The following is a 27,720-nucleotide window of genomic DNA, read 5'->3' as shown; positions in this document are numbered from 1 at the left end:
CTGATGTGGGACTCGATCCCGGAATGCTGGGATCACGCCCTGAGCCGAAGGCAGACGCTTAACGACTGCGCCACCCAGGCGCCCCAAGAGATAATGTTTTTGAGAGAGATCAAAATGTTCTTTGAAGTTGAAGAAGGATAAGACATCTTAAGTTTGGGGCGCCTGGGTGGCGCAGCGGTTAAGCGTCTGCCTTCGGCTCAGGGCGTGATCCCGGCATTACAGGATCGAGCCCCACATCAGGCTCCTCCGTTATGAGCCTGCTTCTTCCTCTCCCACTCCCCCTGCTTGTGTTCCCTCTCTCGCTGGCTGTCTCTCTCTCTGTCAAATAAATAAATAAAATCTTAAAAAAAAAAAAGACATCTTAAGTTTATAAATATTATGAATAAATTTGCGAAAACATCTGTAAAACCTAATATAATTTACAACAAAGAGAAAATTTTGTTTCTGAGATGTTTCTGGGCTCTCATTAGATTTTGTCTAAAATAGGCTGTGCAGTTCTATCTATTTAAATGAGAATAAGAAAGGGTTTTCAGAACTTCTAATTTTCTACTAGGACAAATAGAATGTAACACTTAACATGTGAGGTTCCATCTGGATCCAGGCCAGTTTTTGGTTGGAAATCTCCCCCAAAGGAGTATCTTTTTAGTCCCTCTGAAGGCTCTGGGTAACTCAGATTAAACATCTCCTTTGAATCCTTGACATAGCCTTACCCCTGACTTCCAAAAGTGCTCTCTGTAGAGTAGTGGCAGTGGGTTCCTTCCTAGTGGTGCCAGAGGCCGTGAAAAAGTCTGCAAGATACTGCATCTCCCTTACCCTCCAGCTGATATTTTGGGGCTTATCTGGAGTTCTTACTCGCTATATTTCAAGTTCAGTATGCTGCTTTCTGTAGTATACTATACTGAAGAAAGCCGCTACCTCCATGTAAGACAACATTTAACTGGCAAGATTTCATAAATATAAATTCTAATTACCTTAAAGTACTTAAGAGCCACTAATTAAATTTCATAAGACTCCATAATTTCTTCTTTTGGGGGGACAATATTCCATTTATGGGGAAAGGCACAGAGAGGTAAAGCAGTGCAGAGTTCTCAGGACTTTTTGTAGTTTTCTATGTTAAACATCATGAGTCATGATGATGTATTATGAGTTTTTTCCATTACTGATGATACAGATTTCCTGTTTCACCTGTATAGTTTTTCTTTTATTTAATCTATTGCGAAATATTTGTAGAAGTATCTGTGTTTAGTGGTAGTGTTAACCCGAAGGGCGTTCATTATAGAGACCTTATGATTAACATCATGCTTTAGTTAACGTTAACTGAGCTAGCTTAACATCTCGAATGCTCTTAAGGTATTTATTACTCAATTTGCAAATCCTGTAGGTATTTATATTTATAAAGTATGAATCAGTGAGCCCAACATTGTGGGTTTAAAGCTTCATGACAACTAGAATTTTAAAAAGCACTTTACTGTCAGAACCCCCAAAGCCTTATTGTGATCACAGTGGCGGAATGTGTAAAATTGGAGGGCTGCCTTAGAAATTCGTTGACCACTTTTGGAGGAGCAGGTGTTTCAATGTGAGTTTATATTTCTTTCTTGTGTAGGAATTATAGGGTGAGAAGTCAAGGTGGGTTCTGCAGACAGCTGTCATTGGGAAGAGGGAGAACGGGGAGTTCCAGGGTAAATCAACATCATTAAAGGGTGAAGGCAAGCAAGGCAGCCCTGACCAAATGCTTCTTAGTTCCTGGTGGCAAAGATGTGTGTCATTCATAGAGGATGAGCAGTTTTGATTTTGTGTCCAGTGTAGGTGTTCCCTTTTGCAAACGGCACTCTTTTCTAGCCACTTTTCACGTTTCATTACCTAGATTGATCTTGCTTCGGTAACAGGTTGAAAGACTTGTGATTCTTCTTTCTTTAGTTGAGAAACCAAGGCAGTATCAGGAGCAGGAAGAACCGCCTGAGATGACGGCAGCCCGAATTGACAGAGACGTGGTAGGTCCGACATTCTTCTTTAGGTCATTGCCTTTTTTTTTAAAGAGGAAAAGAAATATCAGCTGGGAAAATGAAGTTGATTTAAATAAAGATGTTTTGTGGAAACTGTATTTTTCTTTTTCCATTGGTGGTTATGCCCTTTGAATTATTTTTTTTCTTAACTGTTTTTTGCCTTTATGCCAATATTTAGTTAGTAGGATGGGGCTCTGATAGAAGAACTAGCATATTAACTAGTTTACAAAGGAATTTAAACTGAATTTTCAAATTTGGGGGATTTTAATTTTTTCATAGTTTATAATTCATGATTAAAATGTCTTCTAAGTATCTTTTCATGGCTGTTATTTAAAAAATTTTATAATGCCTGAAACATAAAAGTTAAGTGGAATTTTAAAAAAGTAGATATGTAAATTTTAACTCTTGATAAAGCATAAGGCTGTATTTATTTTTATTAGTCCATAGTAATTTACTTACAGAATGACAGTGCCTTGTGATGTAACAATAAAATAGGACCTCAATATAATTACCGTTTATGTTATACACTTTCCTACCTTATTTAGAAGCAAATGTAGGAATTTGAAGTTTGGAATTTAATTTTTATGTTATACCATTATTTATTATACTTAAAAGTTTATTTAACCCCGATTTCTAGTCTTTTAAATTAGAAGAATGTCAGGTTTCACACGTAGTAGAGGAAGTCAGCTAAGACTATAATAATGAGGTAATCAAGCTGACCCAGTAATCCCTGAGAGCATAATTCGTCATTAGTTCTATTTTACCATGTGGAGACTCTCATTAATGATTATTAGTCTAGATTATGTGTGTGTTTATTAGGTTATCACAACATTCTATATACCTTTAATTCCATGAAATAATATTGTTGGTACTTCATTGGCATGTTTATTAGAAAAACAAAAATGCTCATTGATCTTTTAACAAGGTGTTTCTTAGAATTTTTTCCCCTAACTTTTTGTGGGAGAACACAAGGAGAAAATTAAAGTAGTTGAAAATAATTAATAATCTGAATAGATACTGGGAATGCTTTCTTTATGGTATGAGAATAGAACAAGATTAAGCTAAAGAAAAATGTAAATGTCAGACTTTAGCCTCAGGTATAGGTATATTTAGTTTAATTCTTTTTCTTAGAATTAGTGATAAACTCGAAATTTGCATGTGGGAGGTCTTTCTTTCTTTTTTTTTTTTTTAACTTTCTGATTTTCCTTTACTGACTAATAGCACATAGTCGAGGCAAAATGGTTTTATTTTGTCTTATGTTCTATTCCGTCATTTCTAATTCCAGCAAATATTAAACCACATTTTGGATGACATTGAATTTTTTATCACAAAACTCCAAAAAGCAGCTGAAGCATTTTCTGAGCTGTCTAAAAGGAAGAAAAGTAAGAAAGGTAAAAAGAAAGGACCAGGAGGTAAGTTGGATTTTCTCAAACTTCTAAAGACCATTCAGAACCCCAGCACTAGGCAGAGTTTCTTCCCCTGTGAACTGCTCAGCAAAACTCCATTGACAATGGGCCAAAGTCCCTTTTCTAGTTTTGGGATAGCACCTGGGAGTTAGGCAGAGACTAAGAAGAGCCCAGGGAATGGTCCATTTTGGTCCCAAGTTGGCTGCTGTAAGAGAAGACTCTAGGATGCTTAACCTAAATCACAGAGACTCTGAGGTTCAGCTAGTGAACATCTCTTTGTAGTTTTAATTAGTGACTGTAAAATTAATGTCTGGTAAAGAAGTCAGAGCTCTGATCTTCCCATATTTTGATTTATTTCATTATATTATGTAGAACCTCATTATTTTGTTAAAAGGATTGATTTTTCTCATTAAAATAGTTACAAATATCAATGGATTTGACTTTTTTTTAATCACAGAACTCCCAAACAATATATTCGGGTCACATACATGCAGTTTTTGGGGTATGCTGTAGTTAGTTATTTAAAATGGCCTCAAAATGTATAAACTTAAAACTGTGGAACAAAATGAAGTACATGAAAGAATAGTGAGTAAATATTCCTTTCACGTCATAAAACCTCCCAGTCCTTCTCTAGCTCATGCCTACATCCTAAGCATGCGCCCTGTAGACTTGTCTTCCAGATGTGTACATTTGGAGATACGCCACCTCCCTATATTCTGAAATTAAGTATTACTGCTTCCTTACGTCTCAGACCACTCTTTCCTGCTGTATTCTCTATGAAGGGTGTACTGTCCTCTTGGTCATCCAGATTCAAGACCACGGATTCTTGTATGACTTCATTCTCTAGCTGGCAGCCAACAGCAATTTTTATTTTTTTCAATGTGTTTTATATCCAGTTGTTTCCCTTTTCATTTTCATAGCTAGCGTCTGCTTCAGGCTGTCCTCGTTTTTTACCCCACTTTCTAAGTAGTCTTCAAGCCTCCAGTCTTTTACTCTGGGAGGACAGTTGTCTTCAGGCTCTCACGCAGTCACTTCATTCTTCTGAATAGCATGTTAATTCCATGTTCTGTTGATTTAAGTCTGCTCCTCCCCCTGGCAGTCAAGGTCACCCACAATCCAACCTTGGTCTAGTTTTCCATTCTCAGGTTTCTCTGCTTTGGTTTGTTGTTTCATGTACATGCAATTTCTTTTTTCCGTGTTTTTTTACTTATGCTGTTATATCCAACTATGACATTTTCTTACCAAATTGCCGTGTAACAGACCTTTCAGGTCGCATCTTAAAAGCTACCTTCCTCACGCTTCAGAGGGGAGGGGGTGGGGGAATGGGATAGGCTGGTGATGGGTAGTAAGGAGGGCATGTATTGCATGGTGCACTGGGAGTTATACGCAACTAATGAATCATCGAACTTTACATCAGAAACCAGGGATGTACTGTATGGTGACTAACATAATATAATAAAAAAAATTAAAATTAAAAAAAAAATTAAAAAAATTAAAAAAAATTAAGAAAAAAATTTTTTTAAAAAAAGCTACTTTCCTCCTGAAACATCTTCCTGGTGTCCATTTTCTCATCTCCCAACCAGCTGCAGTTTCTTTCTATAGCACTTACTCGGTGTATCTTTGTTACTTACCGATTCGTGTCTTCTAAAGATTTTAAGGCTCTTCAGAGCAGGGCTTGTAACTCACACATTTTTATAGTCTTTGCAATGATAAGCATGATAATTGGGACACAAAAGGGCTACAGCATACATCGATGGAACTGATGAGGAATTAGTAGTGCCTAAGGGTAGAAGGATCCATTTCAAATGTCGGATCATCTTAGTTTGTTACAGTGAGTCTATGAGGTGTGGTAGAGTAGCCAGGAAGCATGGTATCTGGTATGATCAAATTTTATAGACACGAATGTGGCTTTTTATTTTTTCATTTAACAGATTTTCTCACAACTTTGCTTTCACCTGTCCTCCTTCCCGTGTATTTCTTTTAGAGGGCGTTTTAACTCTGCGGGCAAAACCTCCCCCTCCTGATGAATTTGTTGACTGTTTACAGAAGTTTAAACATGGATTTAACCTTCTGGTAAGTGAAATTTATTTGTATATAATTAAAAGAAATAAATGAAGGAAATCAAATTCTGGCCAGCATGTTCCTGATTAAATGAAGAGATAAAATGGTTCTTGTAGATTTTTTGGTATGTATGTTTCGATTTTCTTTTAATTAGGACAACAGATATAAAACCTGTGTATCCAAGCGAATGATCAAAAAAGAACAACTTCTTTTTTTAAACTTAATTCCCTTAATCTGACTTACCCAGGCTGACTAATATATTCCAAGTGAAACTAGTAGTAAAGAACTCTTTCTCTGAGGCTGTGTTGGACCTTTATGAGCATCTGTTTTTTGCTTGATTACATCATAGTCATCTGTTCATCTGCTTTCTTAATGCTGCAGGCCAAACTGAAGTCTCACATCCAGAATCCGAGTGCTGCAGATTTGGTTCATTTTTTATTTACTCCATTAAATATGGTAAGACCGTTAATTTAAGAAAGTAGGCACTCTTAGTATGTCTGTCTGGAGTATCTTGACAGTTTTCCTTCATTACCTTGCATGGATACTATTTCTCTTGGCATCTGTGTGACCATCGAGAATGTGCAATTTGAGAATTTGAAAGAACCTTAGAAATCATCCTGTTCAAACACCTTATTTTGTAGCTAGAAACCGATATCTGTGACAGAGGTAGGAAGATGAAAAGAAATACTTATCAGATGCTAGTGTTTCAATATATACTAGGATATAATAAAAATGGCTATAATAATGTGAAAGTTTTTCTCTTTCTCCCAAAATAGGCTAGGCATGAGGGGGTAACTGGTACTGGATGGAGGGCTTTGCTCACTTACTTATTTATTTATTCAGAAATATTAATTGAGAGCCCGTTATGTGCTTAGCATTATTAGTAGCTTATCAGGAATAAAACAGACATAAATTTTTACCCTCTTGAAACTTATATTGTAGTATGGAGGGGCAATCAGTATCCTAAATATATGCATAAATAATACATTTTGCAAAAAATAAGTGTTATTTGAAAAAAAAAATACAGCAGGGACAGAGAACAGGGAATATTCCAGGTGTGTGCTCATGTCAGCGTGCACACGTGTGAGGGGTGGAGTATTACCCTTTTTGAATAGGGTTGGTTAAGGTGAGAGGGTGTCATTTGAGCAAATGAAGGGAGGAATGAGTCATGTGGATTTCTGAAAGAAGAGAATTCCAGACAGAGAACAGCTATTGTGAGTGCTCTGGGATGGTAACTGCAAATTATGTTCTTGGAATAAATAAGTATTGTGACTTGAACAGAATGAGGGAGATCTTAATTAGGAGATGAAGTCAGCAAAGCAACAGGAGGTCATATTTTGTTGGTCTTTATGAGTGATCATGAAATCTTTTACGCTTTTGGAATGTCTTTGGCACAAAAGGATGGCTCTGTCTAGAATACTTAACAATCTGGGGGAGGGGGCTAGGGGCTAGGGTGGTTATTAAAATAATCCAGATCGGAGATTATGGTGTTTGGACTGGGTGGCATTAGAAATCGTAAGAAGTCAGATTTTGGTTATAAACCATAGAAGCCACATTTGCTGGTTGATAAGGTGTGCTTTGCAAGAGCCAAGGCTGTCTCCAAAGGTTTTGGCCTAAGAGTGGAGGGATGGACTAATTAATAGAGATGGGGAAAACAGTGGGTAAGACAGATTTTTTTGGAGGAACATAAGGAATTCAGTTTTAGACATGTCAAAATTCTGTTACATCTAGATGGAATAATTTGATTTGGTAGTTGAATACATGAATTTGGAGTTCAGTGGCGAAATCAAGGCTAGAGATATATATTTGAGGATCGTCTGCATATAGAAGGCATTTAAAGCCATGAAATTATCACCAAGGTAGTGATTATAATAAAGAAGAGGAACAAGGACTGGTTGAGCCCTGGGCAATTTCAGTGTTAGGAGAATAGAAAGAATCAACAAAGAAGATTGAGAAGAAGCAGTTAAGTCAGGAGAAGAAACATAAGAATATTATGGTATTCTGGAAGCCAAACGAAGAAAATGTGTCCAAGAGAAGAATTGAGCAGCTGTGTCAGACATCTCTATGACGGATGCTGATTTACCTCCATGCCCTTGTTACAGCTGTGCAAGGGCAAAGAAAGATGATTTATTTTTAAGGAGGTGACTCTGAACTTAAACAGATAATTTCTGCCTTTGTCTAGTTGGCATATGAATATTTTCATATAGTCGTACTGAACACCAGAGGAATATAGTCTCCCTCTGTGTGGCTGTAGGTTCCTCTAAAATGTAGGGGCTTCTCTTTCTAGAAGGAGGAAGAAAAGAGTGGACACTAGGGAACAATTAGTAGTCTTTAGCATGCTCTCTCTGTTGCCAGGTAGAATGATAATGCACATAGTGCAGTTATTTCCCCAGAAAACTCCCTTCTCATACATGCGTATTTTTACATAGGGTATAATTTTTGAAGCTAACAAAAGGGTGTGTTGGGAACAATTCCCTTTGTGAAGGATGTTCCTAAGAGTTTATCCAGCAAAAGGTTATACCATAGGCCAGGATCCAAGATACACACCTTCATTTTCTAGGTTTTCAATATGCAGCTATGTTCTTTCCTTATATGGTATGGTAATATACTTCCCTTCCCATTATATATTTCTTAATATCTGCAAATGGTATAATAGCCACTTTTCTAGGCTGACATTATGTACAACCATCTTGTCCTACAGGGCAGCTGGGAGAATTTGCTGGAATATTTAAGAGTACACGACAATAAAGTGCACGGGTTTGGGAAAAGCGTGTGACAGACAGCAGGTGGCATAATTGTTGCCCTCACATGCAGACAGATGTGAAAAGAGAGTAGGCTACAAATCACTCTTTTCTACGATTCCACCAATTAGACAGGTCATTCCGGTGTTTGTGGGAGGACAAGTGAGCGAGGAGTGGAAAGAAGGTAGAACTCTAAATACTTCCAGGAGGACAGAGTTTCCTACTTTCTGGGCTAAGGCAGGCATGGGTGGAGTAGTTGTGAATGGCTCTCCCTGTCAGAAGAGCAAATGATTACTTTGTAGAATGACAATAGCAGTGATGATAATTGTTAGTAATGTGTGATTGTCCTGTGTATTATTTCTGTGATTGTTTTTTTAAAGAGTAAGAACTATACGAAGCAGATAAATTTCATTAATTTTGGTTTAGGGCATATGAACACTATGGTTTGAGTACTCTAATATTTATCAAAAATGGAGCAAATTCAAATGCATTCCCATAGGTTTTACTTGATTATCAGAAAAAATGAGAAAAAGAAAGTCCACGTAACAAAAAGGGATGATAAATCTTTTCCTTCTTTCTCCAAGAGCAACTAGACAAGACCTGAAGTACAATATGAAATGAGTATTGCTTTACAAACACAGGAAAGTAATGTTATCAGCATAAATGTCAGAACTGGGCAATAAGAGATTAGAAGATGAAAGTCCAAGGCTACATCAATAATTTATGAATGCTTCCATATGTTGTTGCTGTATATAGAACATCAGATTTCTACTTGTCTAGTTATTGTTGAATAATTCTTGCTTTATAAGCTCTTTTAAAAATTACATCAAGGCCATTCATATGCAAAGAAGCCCATAGTAGCTCATTAACAAAATTTATCTCCCTTATTCTTTAACACATTTGATACTGTCTTAGTTTGAATATTAGGAAGTGTTGACTCTTAAGCAGCTTTTGCCACCTCCTCGTTCTTGGCCTACCCTTTCACACATCATAAGTAGGTATGTAGTCATTACATAAAGGAGAACTATAAGATAATGGGACGGGTTTCCCTAACATGTAGAAATTAGCCTTTGTGATCAAGCTGTGTATCTGAAAATAGGATTTATTTTGTCTTTTTTTTTTTTTCCCCATCAAAAACGACTCCTTATTCATGGTCTCTCCAATCAGAATATGTCTGTTGCTCCTTTTAATGTTCTGCCTGCAGAGCCCCAGACATATTACTTGGACAGGAGATGTGGGGAGGAACATTTATTTAGGGCCTACGACCAGCCACACAAAATTTAGTGCTCTAAACCTTTCAAGACCCTCCCTATGCCCTCAGCATCTCCACACACGAGCACACCCACAGCAAGCATACATGCGTTCGTGCTTAACATCTATTCTCGAGAGGGAACTATGTCTTATAGGTTTTTATTTACATTTCTTCTCTTTCATTCTCTCTTCCCTCTGTTATGCCAAAGATTTTAAAGTTCTTCTACTTCTACTTCTAGATTTTACTCCTTTACTTTTCCCTCTTAATCATCCCTACATATTCACCAGAAGTGCTTATAGGGCTTGGAAGTAAGAAAATTACTGTACCAGGCAGTCGGTAAATTTTGTTCTCAAGTAAGAGTCAGCCTCTCTCCTTATTTCTCATCTTTTCTTTCACTGATTCTCAGTCATCCCACTAACACTATGTCTTCTGTAATTGACTTGGTCCAAAACCTCACGGGAGGGAAAACTGAAAAATAAGCCGTAAGTTAAAATGTAACATGTTCCTAATATGCATAAATTATTTTGGGGACACTGAGGTGCCTCAGAGCTTTGCTTTGGGATTAAGGAGGGCTTCTTGGAAGAGGTGGTACCGGAGTAGAGTTCCACCTGATAAAGGAAGGGCCTTCTGGGGAGCTGGGAAGCAGTATGTGCAGATGCACGAGGCATACAACAGCATAGCATGCTCAGAGCACGGATGACTGGGGAGAAACCGAGAAACCAACCCTTGGTCTGGAGCCATTCAAAAAAATCCCTTTTTCCTTGTGCCATATCTCTGGGAAGGTGAGATTTTTATGAAAGGGCTCTGGTTTCTGCTCTAGGAGATAACTACCATTCTTTAGCCAGGAAATAGCCTCTGAGAAGTCCATTTGGAGCAGTTTCCGGACATACACTTATCATCATTTTGTTTATCAGAGAATTGCACCTGTTTATTTGTTTCTGCTAATCATTAAATTATCCACTTTAAATCAGGACAATTTCCTAGAATTAAATTCTGGGGAAAAACACCATGGATTCAGAGTTCTCATTCTTCTCTCACTTTTCTCTCTGGATCCTTTTATTTTTGTATGTCTTTATAGGCACAACCATAGACTGTTAAGTTGAGCCTTATTTCTCTCTGTAGTATTCATTTATAGAACCATATTTTTCAAATTTGGGATAATAGATTTGCCAGGAAAGATACACGTACTTTTTTTTTTTTTAAAGCAAAAAGCAGAGATAGTTAAACCACCTGACCGAGAATTCTCTGGATAACCATTAGTATTTTCCAGGGAAAATACAGTCATATGCAGCCAACAGACAGATCCTGTGAAAGTTGTTAAACTACTAACTTCTCATTCTAGATTATTAGTCACCATTGGGCTGGGCAGGTTGACTTAATAAGCCGTTTTTCATTCAATGGTATACTGCACCACGTCAAAATTTGAGTATATAAAAACAGTGCTTGTTTTTGGCATGGATTTTACATATTTTGAAAATATACAACTAATCATCATCTTCTTGCTAAAAAATGAATTATTGTCATTTTAGGTCGTACAGGCAACAGGAGGTCCTGAGCTAGCCAGTTCAGTACTCAGCCCCCTATTGACTAAGGACGCAATTGATTTCTTAAATTATACTGTCAACAATGATGAAAGACAGCTGTGGATGTCACTGGGGGAAACTTGGATGAAAGCCAGGTAAACATATATGAGTTTAAAACCTGTAATACTTCAAGTATTGTTCTTTGTTATTACATGAATCTAACGAGACATTTATTTCACTTTCTGCATATGAAAGACTAGTCACTACAGTTGAAAAAGCTAAACCCTTAAAAAGCTAGTCTAGTGGAAAAGATATAAAGTATAAGGCATATTAAGTACCAGGAGTGACTCAAACTACCGTTGTTTGGCAAGGGGGAGCCATCAGGAAGAGGATTTGAAGAGGGGGGTAGTTAGCTTTCAAAGAAGAGCTGACATTAAAATCAATAGATAAAAATACTAGTATATTATGTAATAAATATGTATGCACTATACAGATAGTATTTGCCAGGCACTCTTCCATAAACTTTACATAAGTACTGTTGTTATCCCTATTTTACAGATAACAAAACCGAGGCATAGAGTGGTTAAGTACTTTGCTCAAAACCATACAACTCTTAAGTGGCAGATCTGCAATTTGTACCTAGGCAATCTGGCTCTAGAGTTGGTGTTCATAATTATATGCTGCCTTTCAGCATGATGAATAGGATTTCTGCAAGTACATAGTTGGGAAGGGGCCTTCCTAACAGAGAGAGAAGCACGAGTGAGGGCATGAAGCAGGAAGTCAAGAGAATGGAGAATGAATATGGGTTTAGCTGGTATATCGACTTTGGGTAGCAGGTGCTTGTGGGGAAGGGGGTGAGGAGGGATGGTGTCAAATGAGGCACATGGAAATAAGCAGATGAGCTATGAAGGCTCCCACTGCCATGCTAAAGAGGTGGAGAAGATTCTGTAGGCTATGGAGAACCAACAGCCGTGTGAATAGGAGTGTGACATGATTACATCTGTATCTTAGAAGGATCAGTCTGCTAGTTGAGCCTAGCAAGGACAAGAACCAAAGTAACTAGAGGCAAGGAGGCCCCTTGGGATGGTGATGCTATAGTCAGGGATTCCTTAGTAAGTAAGCAACATTCCCTGGGTCTCGAAAGGTAGTAGTGGGAATGGAAAGGAAGAGGGGATCATTTTAAAATTCGTATTTTGTCAGTAAAGTGATTGTGGAAGACAAATCATTTATATTGCCTCATTTAACACTGCAGTGTTAAAGATTCCTGAGCAAGGCAAAAAAAATCTTTCTTTCTTTATGACATGTGAATAAATAATTTTGGCCTTCCTAACTTACCCAAATCATTTTCTTTCTCTCACTACTTAGAGTGAGTCTTCAGTGTGGTCACTTAGAAGCTTTTCTTCCTAATGCTTTTGAGTGGACTAGCCTAAAAGTAATGGATCAGTTCATAATTTTTTTTCTCCTCCTTTTCTTCTGTTGAAACAGATATAAACTGTGTTTATATATAAAATATAAAACTTATATTTGGACTTAGGCAACAGCTTGTGTTGGAATATGGTTTACATATTGAATGGTTTACCAAGCAAAAAATTATTTAAAAGCACTGCAGTTGTTGCTTTTATATTGAAAACAATATTTAAATTTATTTATGTACTAATACAACCTACTGTATCATGCTATTTATATATCATACTTGGTTAAATAGATTTTTTAAATCTATTAAATTTTCATAATTTATAATCTTATGGTAAGCTTAGGTAGGATCTTTTAATATTTCCCCATGAAACTTACTAAACTAATCAGATTTCCTAGTACAAAAATAGCTCAGACTTTCTAATTTCTTGATTTTGGGTCCTACCTCAAAATTAGAAAATGACCATTGGAAAAACTACACGAAAAGGAAGTATATTGTTAGCTCTTGACAAGAGAAAAGGTGATTTTTTAGATCCTAATTGTTAAGAGTATTAGGAAATGAATATACTGATTTAAAAATTCATAAAGATAAAAAGATCATGAAGGTACGTAATAATCTGAATAAAATGGCTCATTTCATTGTAGTAGAAATATAACCTGAAGAATTAATCTTTCACCTGTGAAAGATAAAACAACACAGTATAGCAGAAATGAAGCCACAATTTCTGTCCCAGTTATTTTTGTGCTTCGTGAGTGATTAGAGCTTGTAGAAATAAGCCTCACTCAGAGTCATTAAATAATGAATGGGTAATGATTACCATTCCAGATTAGTCCTAACTTGATTTTACTGATTAAAGGCTCGCTGATAAATTTAATTTATAAAATTGGTAATGTTTCATTTAGGGGACTTTATAACTTAAAAAGTCATAAATGTTAAGAACATTCTCTCTTCTTATCTTTTGAAAGATATATCTGATACCGGGAGGGTTCATACCGATGGGAGGGGAGGGAAGGGAAAGAGAAGAATCTGAAACTACTTTAGATACAAGAGAATTTCATGTTCTAAATACTTTTAACACTTCTAGCCTCATGCTCCCTTTCCAAATTTTCAAAACCTGTATCCATGTTACAAAATCGAATTAATGGAGAATTGAGGCAATGTACTGCAAACATATTATGAAGCAGAATTCAATCTTCCTTTCATTTTGTTGGCATTCCAGACTATTATAAGCAGGTTCACGTTCCCTTTTCGAGAGGACAGAGGGCAGATTAGGTATGCTTTGTTTTTGTTGTTATCTGTTTTTGTTTTTTGCGGCTAACTTTATCGAAACTAATTTTGAACATGGATATATTTCTTAGTATTGTGCCTTAATGTCCCTTTACAGAGCAGAGTGGCCAAAAGAACAGTTCATCCCACCCTATGTCCCACGGTTCCGCAATGGCTGGGAGCCCCCCATGCTGAACGTCATGGGAGCACCGATGGAACAAGATCTGTATCAGCTGGCCGAGTCTGTGGCAAATGTCGCAGAGCATCAGCGCAAACAGGAGACAAAAAGATTATCCACAGAGGTACAAAGCCTTTTAGCATCACCTTTTGTAGAAAGTGCAGTAACCTGTGCGTCTTCTTGTAATTCTGATTGTGAGTTCTCATTTTATTGATCTGAAGATTGTTCTAGAACAATGACTATATGTCCTGCTGCCCTTAGTTACCTCTCACAGCTTTGTCATTGCTGTGCCAGTTGCTCTGTTTCCCTGTGAACCTAAAACCAGCCTGTATCACTCCTTAGAGTCCTGCCAGCCCTCACCCCTACCCACCTGCTAGTGCTCCCTGAGCCCTGGTGATCCCATCTCAGTTTTTGGACGCCTGCTTTCTCTCCTTGTCAGAGAAATGCCCTATTGTTGCTTGGCTTGTGCTTTCTCTTTTTCTCTCCATCGTTTCAGACCCTTAAGACAGCTAGCTCCGTGAACCTAGGTCCCTGAAGCCTATCCCAAGCAGCTCTTTCCCATATGTTCCATTTCTTCCCTCCTTCCACCTTCCTTCCTGCTTGCCCTCCTTCCCTCCTTCCTTCCACCTAGTTCTAAACCCCGAAAGCCTCTCAGCCTGGCTAGAAGGCCAGAGTTCTCCTGGGCTCAGTCCCCAGGCTCCAGTGATGATGTGTAACACTAAGAAGATCACAAAATTTACACCCTGAGAAGATCACAACATTTATTGTGCTTTTTTAAGTATTTAGTAAGCGTTAGAGTAGAACCTGTTTGTAGAGCCCCTTGAGGGATTGAAGTTGGGTAAGTTATCTCTGCACATTTCTTAAAAATGATTTTCCTGTGACTCTTGTTCTGTCAGAAAAGAAAATCAAACATTGCTTAACGCTGAACCAAACCAAATAGGAGGACCAGAACCCAAGGAATTCGGTGAATGAGGTCTGGTTTGGAGAAGAAATAGTAAATGATGACTAGATCCTCCTTGAAGTCCAGTTCACTTCCTTTATTTAACTGTAGATTAATTTTTTCAGACTGCTGTGGGTATTCATAATATGGCAAATATGATATGAAGGAATGATTAACAAACCAGAGTAGATCCTCACTTTTAAGGAGAAACACATAAATTAAAAATTTTAAAAATCAGTCCCTTGGACAGTAACCATAATATTATAGAAGACTGGTTAAATTTTGAAACTTTAGAAATAAAGCAGAGGTACTGGTTTGAAGATACATGTTTTTTCTAATGTAGTTGTTTTTTCCTCTGGTGCATGGAAGGGTAGAGTCTCTAACTGCTGTTTCCTTCTAAGTGATTAAGAACATGGCCCCACGGTGTTTGCATTGGTTGGCAGTCCCTCTCCAGACTACAGCACTGTGGATTTTATAAGTCAGACCTCAGCGCTGTGGATTTCCTTTCCTCATAGAGGACAACTTTTCTAGAGGAAAAAAGATGTAATCGAACATGAAATTATGACATACTTGTTGCTGTCGTTACAGCCGACTATTTTCAAATCACGGAAATTTCTAGCTTACAGTCTTTGTATCTTAAATAAGAAAATACATCCACCTAATAATGTATTGCCTCAGAAATTCACTTTTGTGTGTTCTTTTTCAAAAACTTGTGTATTTAAAGAGAAAGTAGTGTGTTCTGGGCTTCCAGTGTAAAAGTTGCCTATACTCACTGAAGAAGTAATTTTAAAGGAAGAATTATTGAGAATCCTTACTTGTAATGAGTTATCTCTTTCCTGTTGTAAACTATTTTCCATTTTATGGTTTAAGTACTGGTTCAAAGGTTTTAAAAAATGAAATGAAAAGCGCCTGCTAGCTGTTTTAGGGGATTTTTATGCCTTAAGAATTTGTCGGAAAAAAGGCCAACAAATGGTGATTTAAAATGCATAAAAAATGCAATCATCCCCAGAAGAGGAACTTTATTATACTTTATTGCTACTAAAATAAATACACTCAGGGCAAGACTTGGATGATTCAGGATCTGGTGGTTTTGTGTAGAATCGAAAGGCACAGGTGACGTGGGGTGTCAAATATGGGTGGCAATACTCCTTTACTTCCTCTGAACCAGCGGCAGCCCTAAACAAGCTTGTGTAGTCATCACAGTTAGTCATTCGTCATCATTTCTCTCCTCCCTTGCAATATTTCCAGTCACTCCCAGGACCCAGTGATCTCATGCTGCCTGACCTCACTCTGTTCTGTTCAGAGTTAGCCAGAGGTGAGGGTGATTCTAACAGGTTCTTGCACTCCCCCCCCCCTTTGTAACAGCCTTTAATAAAACATTGCCTAATCATCTAGTGCCTCTCCTCTCCACTAGGAAAATGATAAACTAATTAATTAAGCTACTTAATTGTCATTTTTTAAAAGGTTTTATTTATTTATTTATTTATTTATTTATTTATTTATTTATTTGAGAGAGGGAGAGAAAGCACGAGTGGGGGTAGGAGCAGGAGGAGAGAGAGCAGCAGACTCCCCGCTGAGCAGAAAGCCTGTTGCAGGGCTCGATCCCAGGACCCTGCGATCATACCTGAGCTGAAGGCAGATGCTTAACTGACTGAGCCACCCAGGAGCCCTGTTATTTGTCATTTTTAATTTCAGCTTTATTGAGGTGTAATTGACAAAATCATAAGATATTTAAGGTGTTCATCTGGTGATTTGATATGTATTGTGACAGGATCCCTCCCCACCCATCTAGTTAATTAGCTTATTGACACATCTGTCACCTCACATATTTATCTTTTTTCTTTTGGTAGAACATTGAAGTTCTATTAGCAAATTGTAATTACACAATATTATCGGTGCTATCAGCTGTACTCACCATGTTTTATATTAGATCCTCAGACCTTATTCATTAATAGCTGAAAGTTTGTACCCTTTTACCAACTTCTCCCGATTTCCCCCAGCCCTTGACAACTGCTTTTCTACTCTCTGTTTCTATGAGTTCAACTTTTTTTTTTTTTCACTTGTAAGTGATACCATGCAGTCTTTTTCTTTTCCTTTTTGGCTTATTTCACTTAGCAGAATGCTTTCAAAGTCCATCTATGTTGTTGCAAATAACAAGATTTTCTTCTTTCTCATAGCTGAATAATATCCCATTGTGTATTTATACCATATCTTTACCCATTCATCTGCTGATGGCCACTTAGGTTGCTTCCATATTGTGAACAATGCCACGGTAAATATAGAGATGAAGACACCTCTTCAAGATCCTAATTTCATTTCCTTTAGTATTATACCCAGTAGTGGGACTGCTGAATAGTATGGTAGCTCTATTTCTAATTTTTTGAAGAAACTCCATACTGTTTTTTTTTTTTTTTCAAGATTTTATGTATTTGTTTTGAGAGAAAGAGCTCAGATGAGCCAGGTATTGGGGGCAGAAGCAAGGAGAGAAAGAATCCCAAGCAGACTCCCTGCTGAGCGTAGAGCTGGACATGGGCTCAATCTCACAACGGGGAGATCATGACCTGAGCTGAAATCAAGAGTTGGGTGCTTAACCGACTGAGTCCCCCAGGCGCTCCCCTCCATACTGTTTTCCATAGCAGCTGCACCAATTTACAGTCCTACCAACAGTGCACTAGGGTTCCCTTTTTCCCCCACATCCTCACCAACACTTGTCACCTCTTGTCTTTTTGATGATAGCCATCCCAGCAGGTGTGAGGTAACATCTCATTGTGATTTTGATTTACATTTCCTTGATGATTAGTGATGTTGAGCACCTTTTCATGAACTCTTTGGCCATTTGTATGTCTTCTCTGGAAGATGGCTGTTCAGTTGCTCTGCCCATTTTTTAACTGGATTGAGCTTTTTGTTTATTTGGTTGTGGTTTTTTTTGTTTTTTTGTTTTTCTCCTGAGCTATATGAGTTCTTTATATATTTTGGACTTTTAGTCCTTATCAGATACATGACTTGCGCATATTTTCTCCCATTCTGTGGTTGTTTTTTCATTTTGCTGATGATTTAAGCACAGGTATTTAAATGGAGAAAATTGCTTCTTTCTGTTTGTGCGTTAAGCATATTCTAAAGGAGTAATATAGTGTGGGTATTTTGACGTCCACCCCGAGTACATCGGAGAAGCCTCACCTACACCATCTGTGTTTAAACACATTCCTACTCCTGCCAACTCAGTCTTTAGGATGAACTACAGTAAACATATATCTCAGACTTTTCTAAAACATTTCCAGTTTCATATATTTTGCCCCAGTGAGTTCATAGCCAAGGATTTCCAGTACTTCATGGCCTGTTGTTCGTCCTCCATACTTCATTTCACAGAAGGAAACAGCAGAAAATCTTTACATGAATTTTTTTTTCTTTGTTTCGTTGTTTTTTTCCCCATAGCTTTGAAACCATGGTGCTCGCCGGGGCCCATAGACCTGTGTTCCCTCTCCTAGTAGCACCCAGTGGACTCCTGTTGGAACTGGGTTAACTACAAAAAGGAGTTACTTCAGCATTGTCTTATCCTGTATTGACTGTTAAGATCAATGTGTTTCTTTCTGTATTTCCTTCTGTCTTTCTGTATTTCTCTCAAAAGTAAATCTGATAATAGTGGCTGCCATTTTTAAAAAAAATACAAATAGGGTTTGTGCACCTTTAAAAAATGAGAGTGTAGTATAATTTTAATGCACAGAGTTTAGATGATTTTCATGTGATATTATTTACTTTGCTAGAGTGGTAAGGGTCTCTTAAACAGAGAGAGCAAGGGGGGAAAGTTTTTTTGTTGTTTTTAAACCAATTTTATTTTACGTAAGCTGTTAAAAGTGTACCTAATACCAAAATCACCTATTACTGAAATGCCTGAGGAAAGAATTTATTGCTTGTATACCCAGTTATTTTCAGAGTTACAATTTAGCTTTTGTACTAATGACTTTTCCTATTATAAATAGGTCTTTGACAAAAATGTGTCACCCCCATTTCATAACTTGTTAATAATGGTCAAGCACTTGAAAATGAGAAACTGATCACGCCCCAGTTGGAGGGTTTTGTTGACCGATGTTAGTGGTCATTCCAGTAGTCTTAGCGACTCTGTAATCTCTCTTCCTCTGTCTTTCAGCAGTCCAGTGTAGCAGAGTGTCCTCCAGCGGATGGGTATGCATTCCATAACATGTACGCAAGAGGGCCCCATCTGGACCAAGGGGAAGCGGCTGTGGCTTTTAAGCCAACTCCTAATCGCCACGTAGATAGGTAACATTTCACGGGCACCATTTGGAGAGCTGCGGATAACGGTCTCTGATTTAGTGCACATAAAGGTCCCGGCGTCTGCATTGTCACTACTTCTTTAAACTTCCCGTCTGTTAATTGTTTGATGGAGTTTCAGTTGTTCCTTTATAGAATTGGCTTTGATAAACCAAGCCTCTAGTTTATAATTCTTACTGGAAAACCTCCAGCCTATAACTCTAATTTAGTGCAAATGCCTTTGGATGACTTTCCCTTTTTAAAAAGATGCTCTGACAAAAACTGTGAATTACGAAGAAAGAATTGTTTTGAAACTCTCCATTAGTTAATACCAGATGGTCTCTAAGGATCTTTCTAGCTCTGTAACTTTTAAAGGAAACAATTTCCATCTTTCTCTCCCCCCAACAAAAACAAACCTTTCTTTAGATAGAACTATTTCAAAGTATAAACTAGATATTTAGAAGGAATCAGTGCCTTATTTGCCATTCTTGCCATTTCATCATATTATATTGTATTTTCACTTTCCAGTTTTATATTTCATTTATTTTCCCATAGTTTCACTCTTGAAAAAAATTCAGTATGGGCAAGGCTGGAGAATTGAGATGGGAGAGAAGTAAAGGCAAAAAAGAGTAGGTTCACTTCTTCAGTCTCGTTTTCCAGCCTCTGCGAATGAGGCTGACATTGTGGCCAACCCGTCTACAAAAGAGAAAGAAAAGGAAGTGAAAAAAATACGGGAGAATGGTCATTCAGATGAAGTGGGGTAGAGACAAAGCCTCGCCAACTCATGAGTGTTGTATTCCTTTTCCTTCTTCTCACTATATTTTTTTTCTTAATAGAATCTAAAGAAGATGGAATTTAAAATGTTTGATTTTTTAGGAATGATAACAGAGGTAGTACTTAAGTAATTGGTGTGGAAATTTTACAGATATTACTCTAAGGACACCAGTAACATATTATATTGAGTATAAAGTCAGCAATGAATAATACATTTTGAAAATGCCAACATATGAAATAAGTTTTAATTATAGATTCAATTTTTAGTAGCTAATACGTGAAAATTATTTTTGAAGTTTAAAAATTATTTCATTGAAATTCTTCTTGACTAACTTCTTACTCATCCTAATATTTTCTTTTCCCTTTTTTGGAATTTGCTTTTATAATAACTTTTATTACCCTAAACTCTGTTACATTCCTGGAACTCAGTAAATGCCATGCGAAGTAGTCACTCTTCAGTGAACCTTACCACGCTGTTAGGTAAACCACCTGTTGAATTTAGAGCCCTCACCTTTGACGGATTATAGGTTACTGCTCTCCAAAAGCAGTTTGTGTTTTAGAGATGTCTCGGATCATTGCCGCCTCCAGGTCTGCTCTCTATCAAGTGCATATTTATTACTCCAAAACCATATGTTTTGATACATTACAGATCTCTTAAGAAACTTTCATATATATGAAAAATTACAAAGTATGATTTTCAGATTGATTACTATGGTAAATATCATAGCTAAATTTAATCTGTAGAGAACAAGAAACTAAACTATGGAGATTCGTACATTCTAAAGCACTTTACAAAGTGCATGCTAGGCAGTCACCTCTGAGACACTCGAGATAACAAAGACTTCAAGAAATAGAGCGTACTTTTCTTTTTGACTCGCTGGTTCAGAGACACAGTGGCAGAGAGTTATTCTACCTTTTGTTATAGTATACTCAGCCCTCTATTAATAGTGATTGTTTTCTAGATGATGGGAGGGAAGAACTTGAGGGAAGAAAGATAGGACTGAAATTACTGCTTTTCTGACTTTTGAAGTGGTTGAATTTTTTTATCCCCCCCCCCCAAATGAAATCTAAGTAGAATGTAAACATGTAACCTAGGGAATAGGAGTGGGAAGTCCATGGAACATTTTTAAAATTACTATTATTTTTTTATTATTATTATACAGTAATTATTTGGCTATAATGTTACTTTTCTCACTCTTTCTAATTTTTTAATATATCAAAAATGGCCAGTTGATAGCATAGCTTACGGGTCATCTTTTTCATTGTCCCTTAACTCTTCTGGAGTTGCTAAGAGGTTGCAGATTGCCTGTGATGACATGATACATTGTGTCCACAATTGTCATGCTGGCCCTGCTGGGACTCAGTATTCCAGAGGACCCTCGTGGGCCACTTGACAGGGACAATGAACAAACATCTTTAGTTCCTTTCTGCTTTTTCTCTTGTAAAAATGAGTAAGGAAATGTAGAAAGGTAAACAAAGGAGAAGAGGGAGTAAAGTTAATAAAAAACAGTTAAAGTTATTATTGAAATGAATAAAATATTATCAGGACATTATTGATATTAATGGTCATTTAATGATTAAAGGAAGTATTTGGTTCTTTAAGAAAGTTTTCTTTTTAAAAAAACATAGGACTCTTGGATCTATTCTTACCATTAAAATAAGTTTATAGGGAATTAATTAATTAATTAGGAAGTGCTATTAGTCTTGCTTAATCTGTACCTTTCCTTGCATTTTACGAACTAGACAAAGCTTTCCTAAAAATTGACACTTAGTCATAATTTTTAAATATGAATTGAAGACATTGCTTGAGTTAGTGAAATCAACATATAATTTAAATTACCACCATGGAGATTATCTTCAGTCTCCTTTAATTTTATAAAAAATGCTAACAGTGATCTTTGTCCTAGTTCCTCCATGGTAGAAATGCTAATTAACAAAGCAATACCCCAGTATATTTCATGGACAAGGAGTTCATAGATTTGCATTCTAGTTTCGGCTTAGTACCCACTAACCTTGTGATTTTGCATTATTTATTTTTGCCCTTGCCATAGTTCGCTCATTTTAGTAGTAAGAACACCAAAGTTTTTTTTAGTTCTCATATTCTATGAAATGTGATAAGCTAAACTACTCTTGAAATAATTTGTCAGAATATTTTCTGGTAGGAATTAGCTTGCCTTAATGTTTTACTTCTGTTTTCAGCCTTTAGGAAGAGCTAGCTGAATGATAATTTCTCTTTCTTTTTATAGAAATTATGATCCACTCAAAGCACAACCCAAGAAATATGCCAAATCCAAGTACGACTTTGTGGCAAGGAACAACAGTGAGCTCTCAGTTCTAAAGGATGATATTTTAGAGGTAATAGGATTTTACCTTTTTTATACTCTTAATAAAATGGATTTATTGTATTCCTCTTTTGATGTATATCTGAACCTTCCTCAAAGAAATGCAGAAGTCAAGAAATTATTCTTCAGTGTTATTTTATTTTATCAAGGATGAAAGTATATTATAGGTGCCTGGATCTATTTAGAGGGGAGCTGCTTTATTTTTTGTTTGTTGGCTTTTTCTGGGGGAGGGGGTGGAGGACAGAGGTTGGATTTCTTGTCTTACTTTGTCCTCCTTTCCAAGCAAGTCATCTTAGTCATCTATAAGTACTTCAGATAATGCAAATAGTTAAACATTCTTGGTAGGTAATGAGGACCTCAGAAAATGATCACGGTGGTTCCATACCTGTCCTATACTAGTGATTATTAGTGTAACTCCTGGAAATCATTCAACCCACAATATGTTGATAGTAAGTCTGTTTATTAGAAGTGAAAAGAGTTTCTTGAATTTCTTCCATAGATTGGTTTTGGTATGGAATGATGCCTTTATCTTTTTGCATGATGACAGATCCTGGATGATAGGAAGCAATGGTGGAAGGTTCGAAATGCGAGTGGAGACTCTGGATTTGTGCCAAATAACATTTTGGATATTGTGAGACCTCCAGAGTCAGGATTAGGGCGTGCTGATCCACCTTACACACATACCATACAGGTATTTATGATTTTTTAGCAAAAATTTAACTTTTATAAACTTTCAAATTCATCACTTTTCAGTGGGATTTTAATACCTGTTGTGTATTAATCATTTTGGGACTTAATTTGCTGTATAATTTGTATAGTTTTTTCGTAGGGTACTTGAGGGGCAGTGGTGAGAGATATAGGGAAGAATTATATATATATTTTTTTCTGATTTATTTCTTCAGAAAATTGCTCAAAATATTTGCCAGTAAGTGACTGTTTCTCTGAATGCTATTTTCCCCCCACCCTACAATGCTTCTGACATGTGGAGAGTAGTATTTCTGCCTCTTCACTCTTGCCCAGAGCCTTCCTATCCAGGAGCTTCCTCCTGATAGAGGGTGGGACTGTGACAGTGGCTGGAGTATCCAGCAGCTCATCTCTACCATCCTTTGCCCTCATTCTCTTAAATGTTCCACCACTGACTAACCTTGAACTTGCACTCTTCTCACCTGACACTAACACATGCGTCTTCCTATCTTGATTTTATGATTAAAATACACTTATGATATAGGGTAGGTAGTTCAGGCTCTCTCTCCTTGATCCTAAATAAGTTTTGAGTGATACACTACATTTTTAGGACTTTGGTGACCCTGGGTATCTCTTTCACCCCAACTTCTGAACTCACTCACTGTTAAACCCTGGGGATTTTCGACCTGTGACAGGATCTCTGGAGTCTGCTCTGCTAGCAGAGGCCGAATGGAGGGACCAGCTCCTGCACAGCCTATGAAGCTGTGGTGGCTTCTATATCATGCCCCCAGCAAGAATTATTTTAATTCTCAGAATCTTGAGCAACAGATCACAACTGACCCCATAAGAACATCATAGATTTGAGTAGAAGCTATATAGAATAAATACACAGTTAATTTTCGTGCCAGGTCTAGGCTCAGTAAGACACAGATTGTCCAAACCTAGAATTGCAATCATACTCCTACTGCCACGACCTTTCACTTAGTTACTTTTGGCTCCTCATGGCATTCGAGTAGAGCGCGGGTCCTGTACTTATCTAGTGGGACTTTTGGCCTCATTAGAATTCAAGAGTCAAGCAAACTTTGAAAATAAAGAATTCGTGTACAATTTACATATCCTGATAAAGTGATATCTGTGGAAACTCTGTTTGCTGTGCTTGTTTTGGCTGGTCCGATGTGTGTATGTATTATGTGCTTAATTAATGTTCATCATTTGTCATTAGCTGTTGATGCCAAAGAAGGAGTTTGAGTTATTCAAGGTACGGTCTGCTCCATTTCCTGTGGATTTTTGAAGTGCATTTTCTAACTTAGTCTGAATACCTTTTTTTTTCCTAAATTCTTTTCTGATTTTGAGATGTGGTTACCTGACATAACTTAGGCTCCTGCCTGGTTTATAAATGCCAGTTCTTTACATTCTTTCCTGTAGAGATTTAGACCAAATGCCGTAAACAGTGTGAAAGAGTGTGTACCTAAAATGGTGAAACAGTGTATACCCTTCGAACTTCTGGAATGTTTTTAGCAATTAGCTTGTGAGAATCTATAAGAAACACTGTTCACAAACAAGATCCCTAGATGCTGCCTATGAACAGAAGCCAAGGTTTATATTTTTGAGTTAAAAAACAATTATTCAAGTTTGTGTGTGGGCTCTGTGTGTGTGTGTGTACTGGTGCTAAGAATAAGCAAATCTGATACAATCCCTAAAACTTGCAAATAATATCAATTTTAAGTCTTTTCTCCTGCCTGAGATTTCCTAATGAATTTAACCTCTTTTACCTTTGCCTGTTTACGTGCAGTCTTGTCTTTATCTTCAATTCTGACTCTTGGCCTGAGCTATCAGTTTACGTTTGTTTAATGGTTGCTTCTGTTTAAAACGGAAACAAAACTATTAATACATATCCTAGGTAAGTAGAGTCCTTTTTGAGAGCATAAAATCTATCCCTCTTTTCTTGAACAGAGCCTCATCTTATATTTTTGTCAACTTTGGCACAACCGAGAAATTTTTTAAGTGCTCACAAGTTTCAGGGATTTGTTTTGCTACTTTATGTAAATAGAAATGTGTGTGGTTATTCCCTGTTTGGGCTGTTTCCTTTTGAACTTTTCAACACTATCTGACAGTCTTCTAAAAATTCCTGGATGCAGCTCTGAATACAGTGATGCATGTAGAAATCTTATAGAAGCTGTGTGTGTGTGTGTGTGTGTGTGTGTGTTTGTGAGTTTAGGTTAAGAGCCCTACTTTTAAAAGGTTTTATTAAAAACAGTTTCTTTTCTAACAGCTCCTGAAAACTTTGGGCTGAGCCCAACAAAACCACCAAAATCTTGTAAAGTGTTAATAAGTAGGCTTGACAATCTGCTATCTGGCATAAATCCTACTCTAAAAGAATTCCTCTTCTCAAGGCATTTGTAACAAACACACACAGAATGACTAAAGTAAGCTGGAAAAGAAGAGCATCCTTAGAAATATATGCCAGTCATTTTCTATCTGTAATAACAGTGTTATCAGTCACCTTTACCTAAAATATCTAAAGAAAAACTCTGTGGCTTATTTCGAAATGATAATAAAGGTACCACCGTAAGTGTAGATTGCAGTGACCCTAACCCCCTAGGCTTACAGAACTCCACTGGATTACAGACACACCAGAAGCAATTCTGTCTTATTTATCGCTTCATTCATTCACCTCCCAAATATTTATTGAGTGCCAGGAGCTTGCATTTGATGAAAAGGAAGACAGAAAGCCTAGCACTGAGCACATCCTCCGTTAAAAGCCTGCCGTCTGGAATCGGAACCTCCAACCGTCTGCCAGGCTTTGCTCCTTTGTGCTTAGAGTATTACGAGCAGTGACCCTCTCTCCCCTCAGAAATGGATGACACACTTTCCCCCTGGTATCTTCTATTCACTGAGATCAAAATTTTGAAGGGATTTAAAGAAACCACATCTTGCAAAAACGTTTTAGATCCCTGTACTGTGCTGCAGAAAGATACGTAGTGATGGATTGCTTTAGCTCCGTTCACATCCACAGACAGCAATGGTATTACCTCCAAAGTAGAGACGGCCAGTGGTCAGTGCTCATGCTATGGGCCAGGCATTGCTTAAGGACTTCACCAGTATTCGTTTAATTCCCACAGCAAGTCTTATGAAGCCAGGCACATTTTATATATGAAGAAACTAGGGTATGAAAAAGTAAGTCACCCGCAGTTAGACAGCTGCGAGAAGCCCGAACTGGGACCCCGAACTCTGGATTCAGAGCCCGTGGGGAGTCAGGCTTAGAAAAGATTGTTTTCTCATGTTGTATATACATATGGTTTTCACTACACGATTGCTTCAGGAACATTTTCTCAGAACAGCTTTACCATGCATTGTACTGTGACAAAAGTTAATCTGATAGTTACCATCCTCAGAATGGGATTTCTGCCTTACCCATCAATTCCTTGGATTTCATCAGTTCTTTCACTGTTTTCATCATTTAGGAAAATAATCCAAGGTACACAGTTTACTTAGAAAGTAGGCATTTTGTGGATGGTGGGAATAAGGGAGTTAGCTGTAAACTGTTCCCTGGAACACCTATAAGCCACCAACGTTTTAAAAATGCACAGGGTTATGACTCTTCCTTTTTCACACCCCCGTGTTTCCTGTGAAGACTAATGGCGGTCCCTGGGCGGGGGCGCAGGAGCAGCCCTTGCTGTGGTTGTTCACCTAGTGTGGGTTGGAGAGTCTCTTCTGATAGCGGGCATGCTGGCAGCTGGCAGCACAAGTCCGTAGGTGTTGAACTGCCACCTCGTGTCCCTGAGAGTCTGGGTTGTTTAATATCCTCACAGTTGGAGTGATTTTTAACAGCTCTGTAAAGACTGCCATTCCCACCTAATGTGTTTCCCCCATGGGTTCCACAAAATTTTAAAAATAAAAAGGAGGGAGGTCATGAAGAATTAATGAAAGATAGGGAACATGAAAAAAAGATTTAATGAAGCCACAGGGAAAAGGAAGTGGGTGCTTGTGAGAGATTGTGGAGAAATGAAGATAAATGACATACCTGTTGATAAAAACTGTGTTGTAGAGCATTCTAGGACTTGGTTGTAGTTTAGCTGGGCAACAGGTCGATATCCAGGGTGCTTTCTCCCCATCTGGAATCTACTTGCCACATAAAGTTTCCTGATATTTCCTTTTTTTTTTTTTTTAAGATTTTATTTATTTATTTATTTGACAGAGACAGCCAGCGAGAGAGGGAACACAAGCAGGGGGAGTGGGAGAGGAAGAAGTAGGCTCTCAGGGGAGGAGCCTGATGTGGGGCTCGATCCCAGAACGCTGGGATCACGCCCTGAGCCGAAGGCAGACGCTCAACGACTGTGCCACCCAGGCGCCCCCCTGATATTTCTTTTGACTTGATTGCCAGACCTCTTGCACTGTGACTGTTCACAGTACCTTTTTGCCCACGTAGACTCTCTTGCTCTATGAGAACAGAAACTAACCCCTCCCTGCTGTTATTTCTGGTGCACTCAAAGGCTTCACTGAAGACGTCTTTCATTTATCATTAATTATTAAGTCTGTGTGCTTATTAAATATTGTAGCTACTCTTACCTGCCAAGGAACAAATAATTAGGATTATCTGGTCATTACGGTCCTGTGAATTAAACAGAAAGTTTCCCGTCTTTGTTTCCTAGGAAGAGATACTGCGATAGTGCGGAAAAGGCCCCAATCTGGATATTGATAGTCCAGGATTCTAGTCCTGGTTCTGTCACTAACTAGCTGCGTGATATTAAAGCATTTTATTTTTCTGTGCTCTAGTTTGCTCAGCTGTGAAATGGAGGGGGTTGACAACTTTCACCATCTCCACAGTCCAGTCTAGATATAAACTTCTGGTATTTTTTTCTATGCATGT

General features: G+C 37.7%; 1 protein-coding gene across 4 annotated transcripts in view; it reads left to right on the top strand.

Annotated features, from left to right (window-relative positions):
- Window positions 1-27,720, top strand: part of EPS8 (epidermal growth factor receptor pathway substrate 8) — a 175,094-nt gene that overhangs the window by 132,302 nt on the left and 15,072 nt on the right. For 3 of the 4 annotated variants that reach the window (XM_008707049.2, XM_008707047.2, XM_008707048.2), the window contains 9 exons: window positions 1,918-1,991; window positions 3,289-3,415; window positions 5,394-5,482; window positions 5,852-5,926; window positions 10,993-11,141; window positions 13,785-13,968; window positions 18,929-19,059; window positions 22,071-22,179; window positions 22,714-22,857. In XM_008707049.2, the coding sequence (XP_008705271.1) occupies window positions 1,918-1,991; window positions 3,289-3,415; window positions 5,394-5,482; window positions 5,852-5,926; window positions 10,993-11,141; window positions 13,785-13,968; window positions 18,929-19,059; window positions 22,071-22,179; window positions 22,714-22,857 (1,082 nt within the window). The remainder of the gene's footprint in view (window positions 1-1,917; window positions 1,992-3,288; window positions 3,416-5,393; window positions 5,483-5,851; window positions 5,927-10,992; window positions 11,142-13,784; window positions 13,969-18,928; window positions 19,060-22,070; window positions 22,180-22,713; window positions 22,858-27,720) is intronic. The other variant, XM_008707050.2, reaches the window with a different exon arrangement.

Source organism: Ursus maritimus, unplaced genomic scaffold (assembly GCF_017311325.1).
Source record: "Ursus maritimus isolate PB19 unplaced genomic scaffold, ASM1731132v1 scaffold_26, whole genome shotgun sequence".
Classification (NCBI taxonomy): Eukaryota; Metazoa; Chordata; class Mammalia; order Carnivora; family Ursidae; genus Ursus; species Ursus maritimus.
This window is presented reverse-complemented; position numbering and strand designations above follow the sequence as displayed.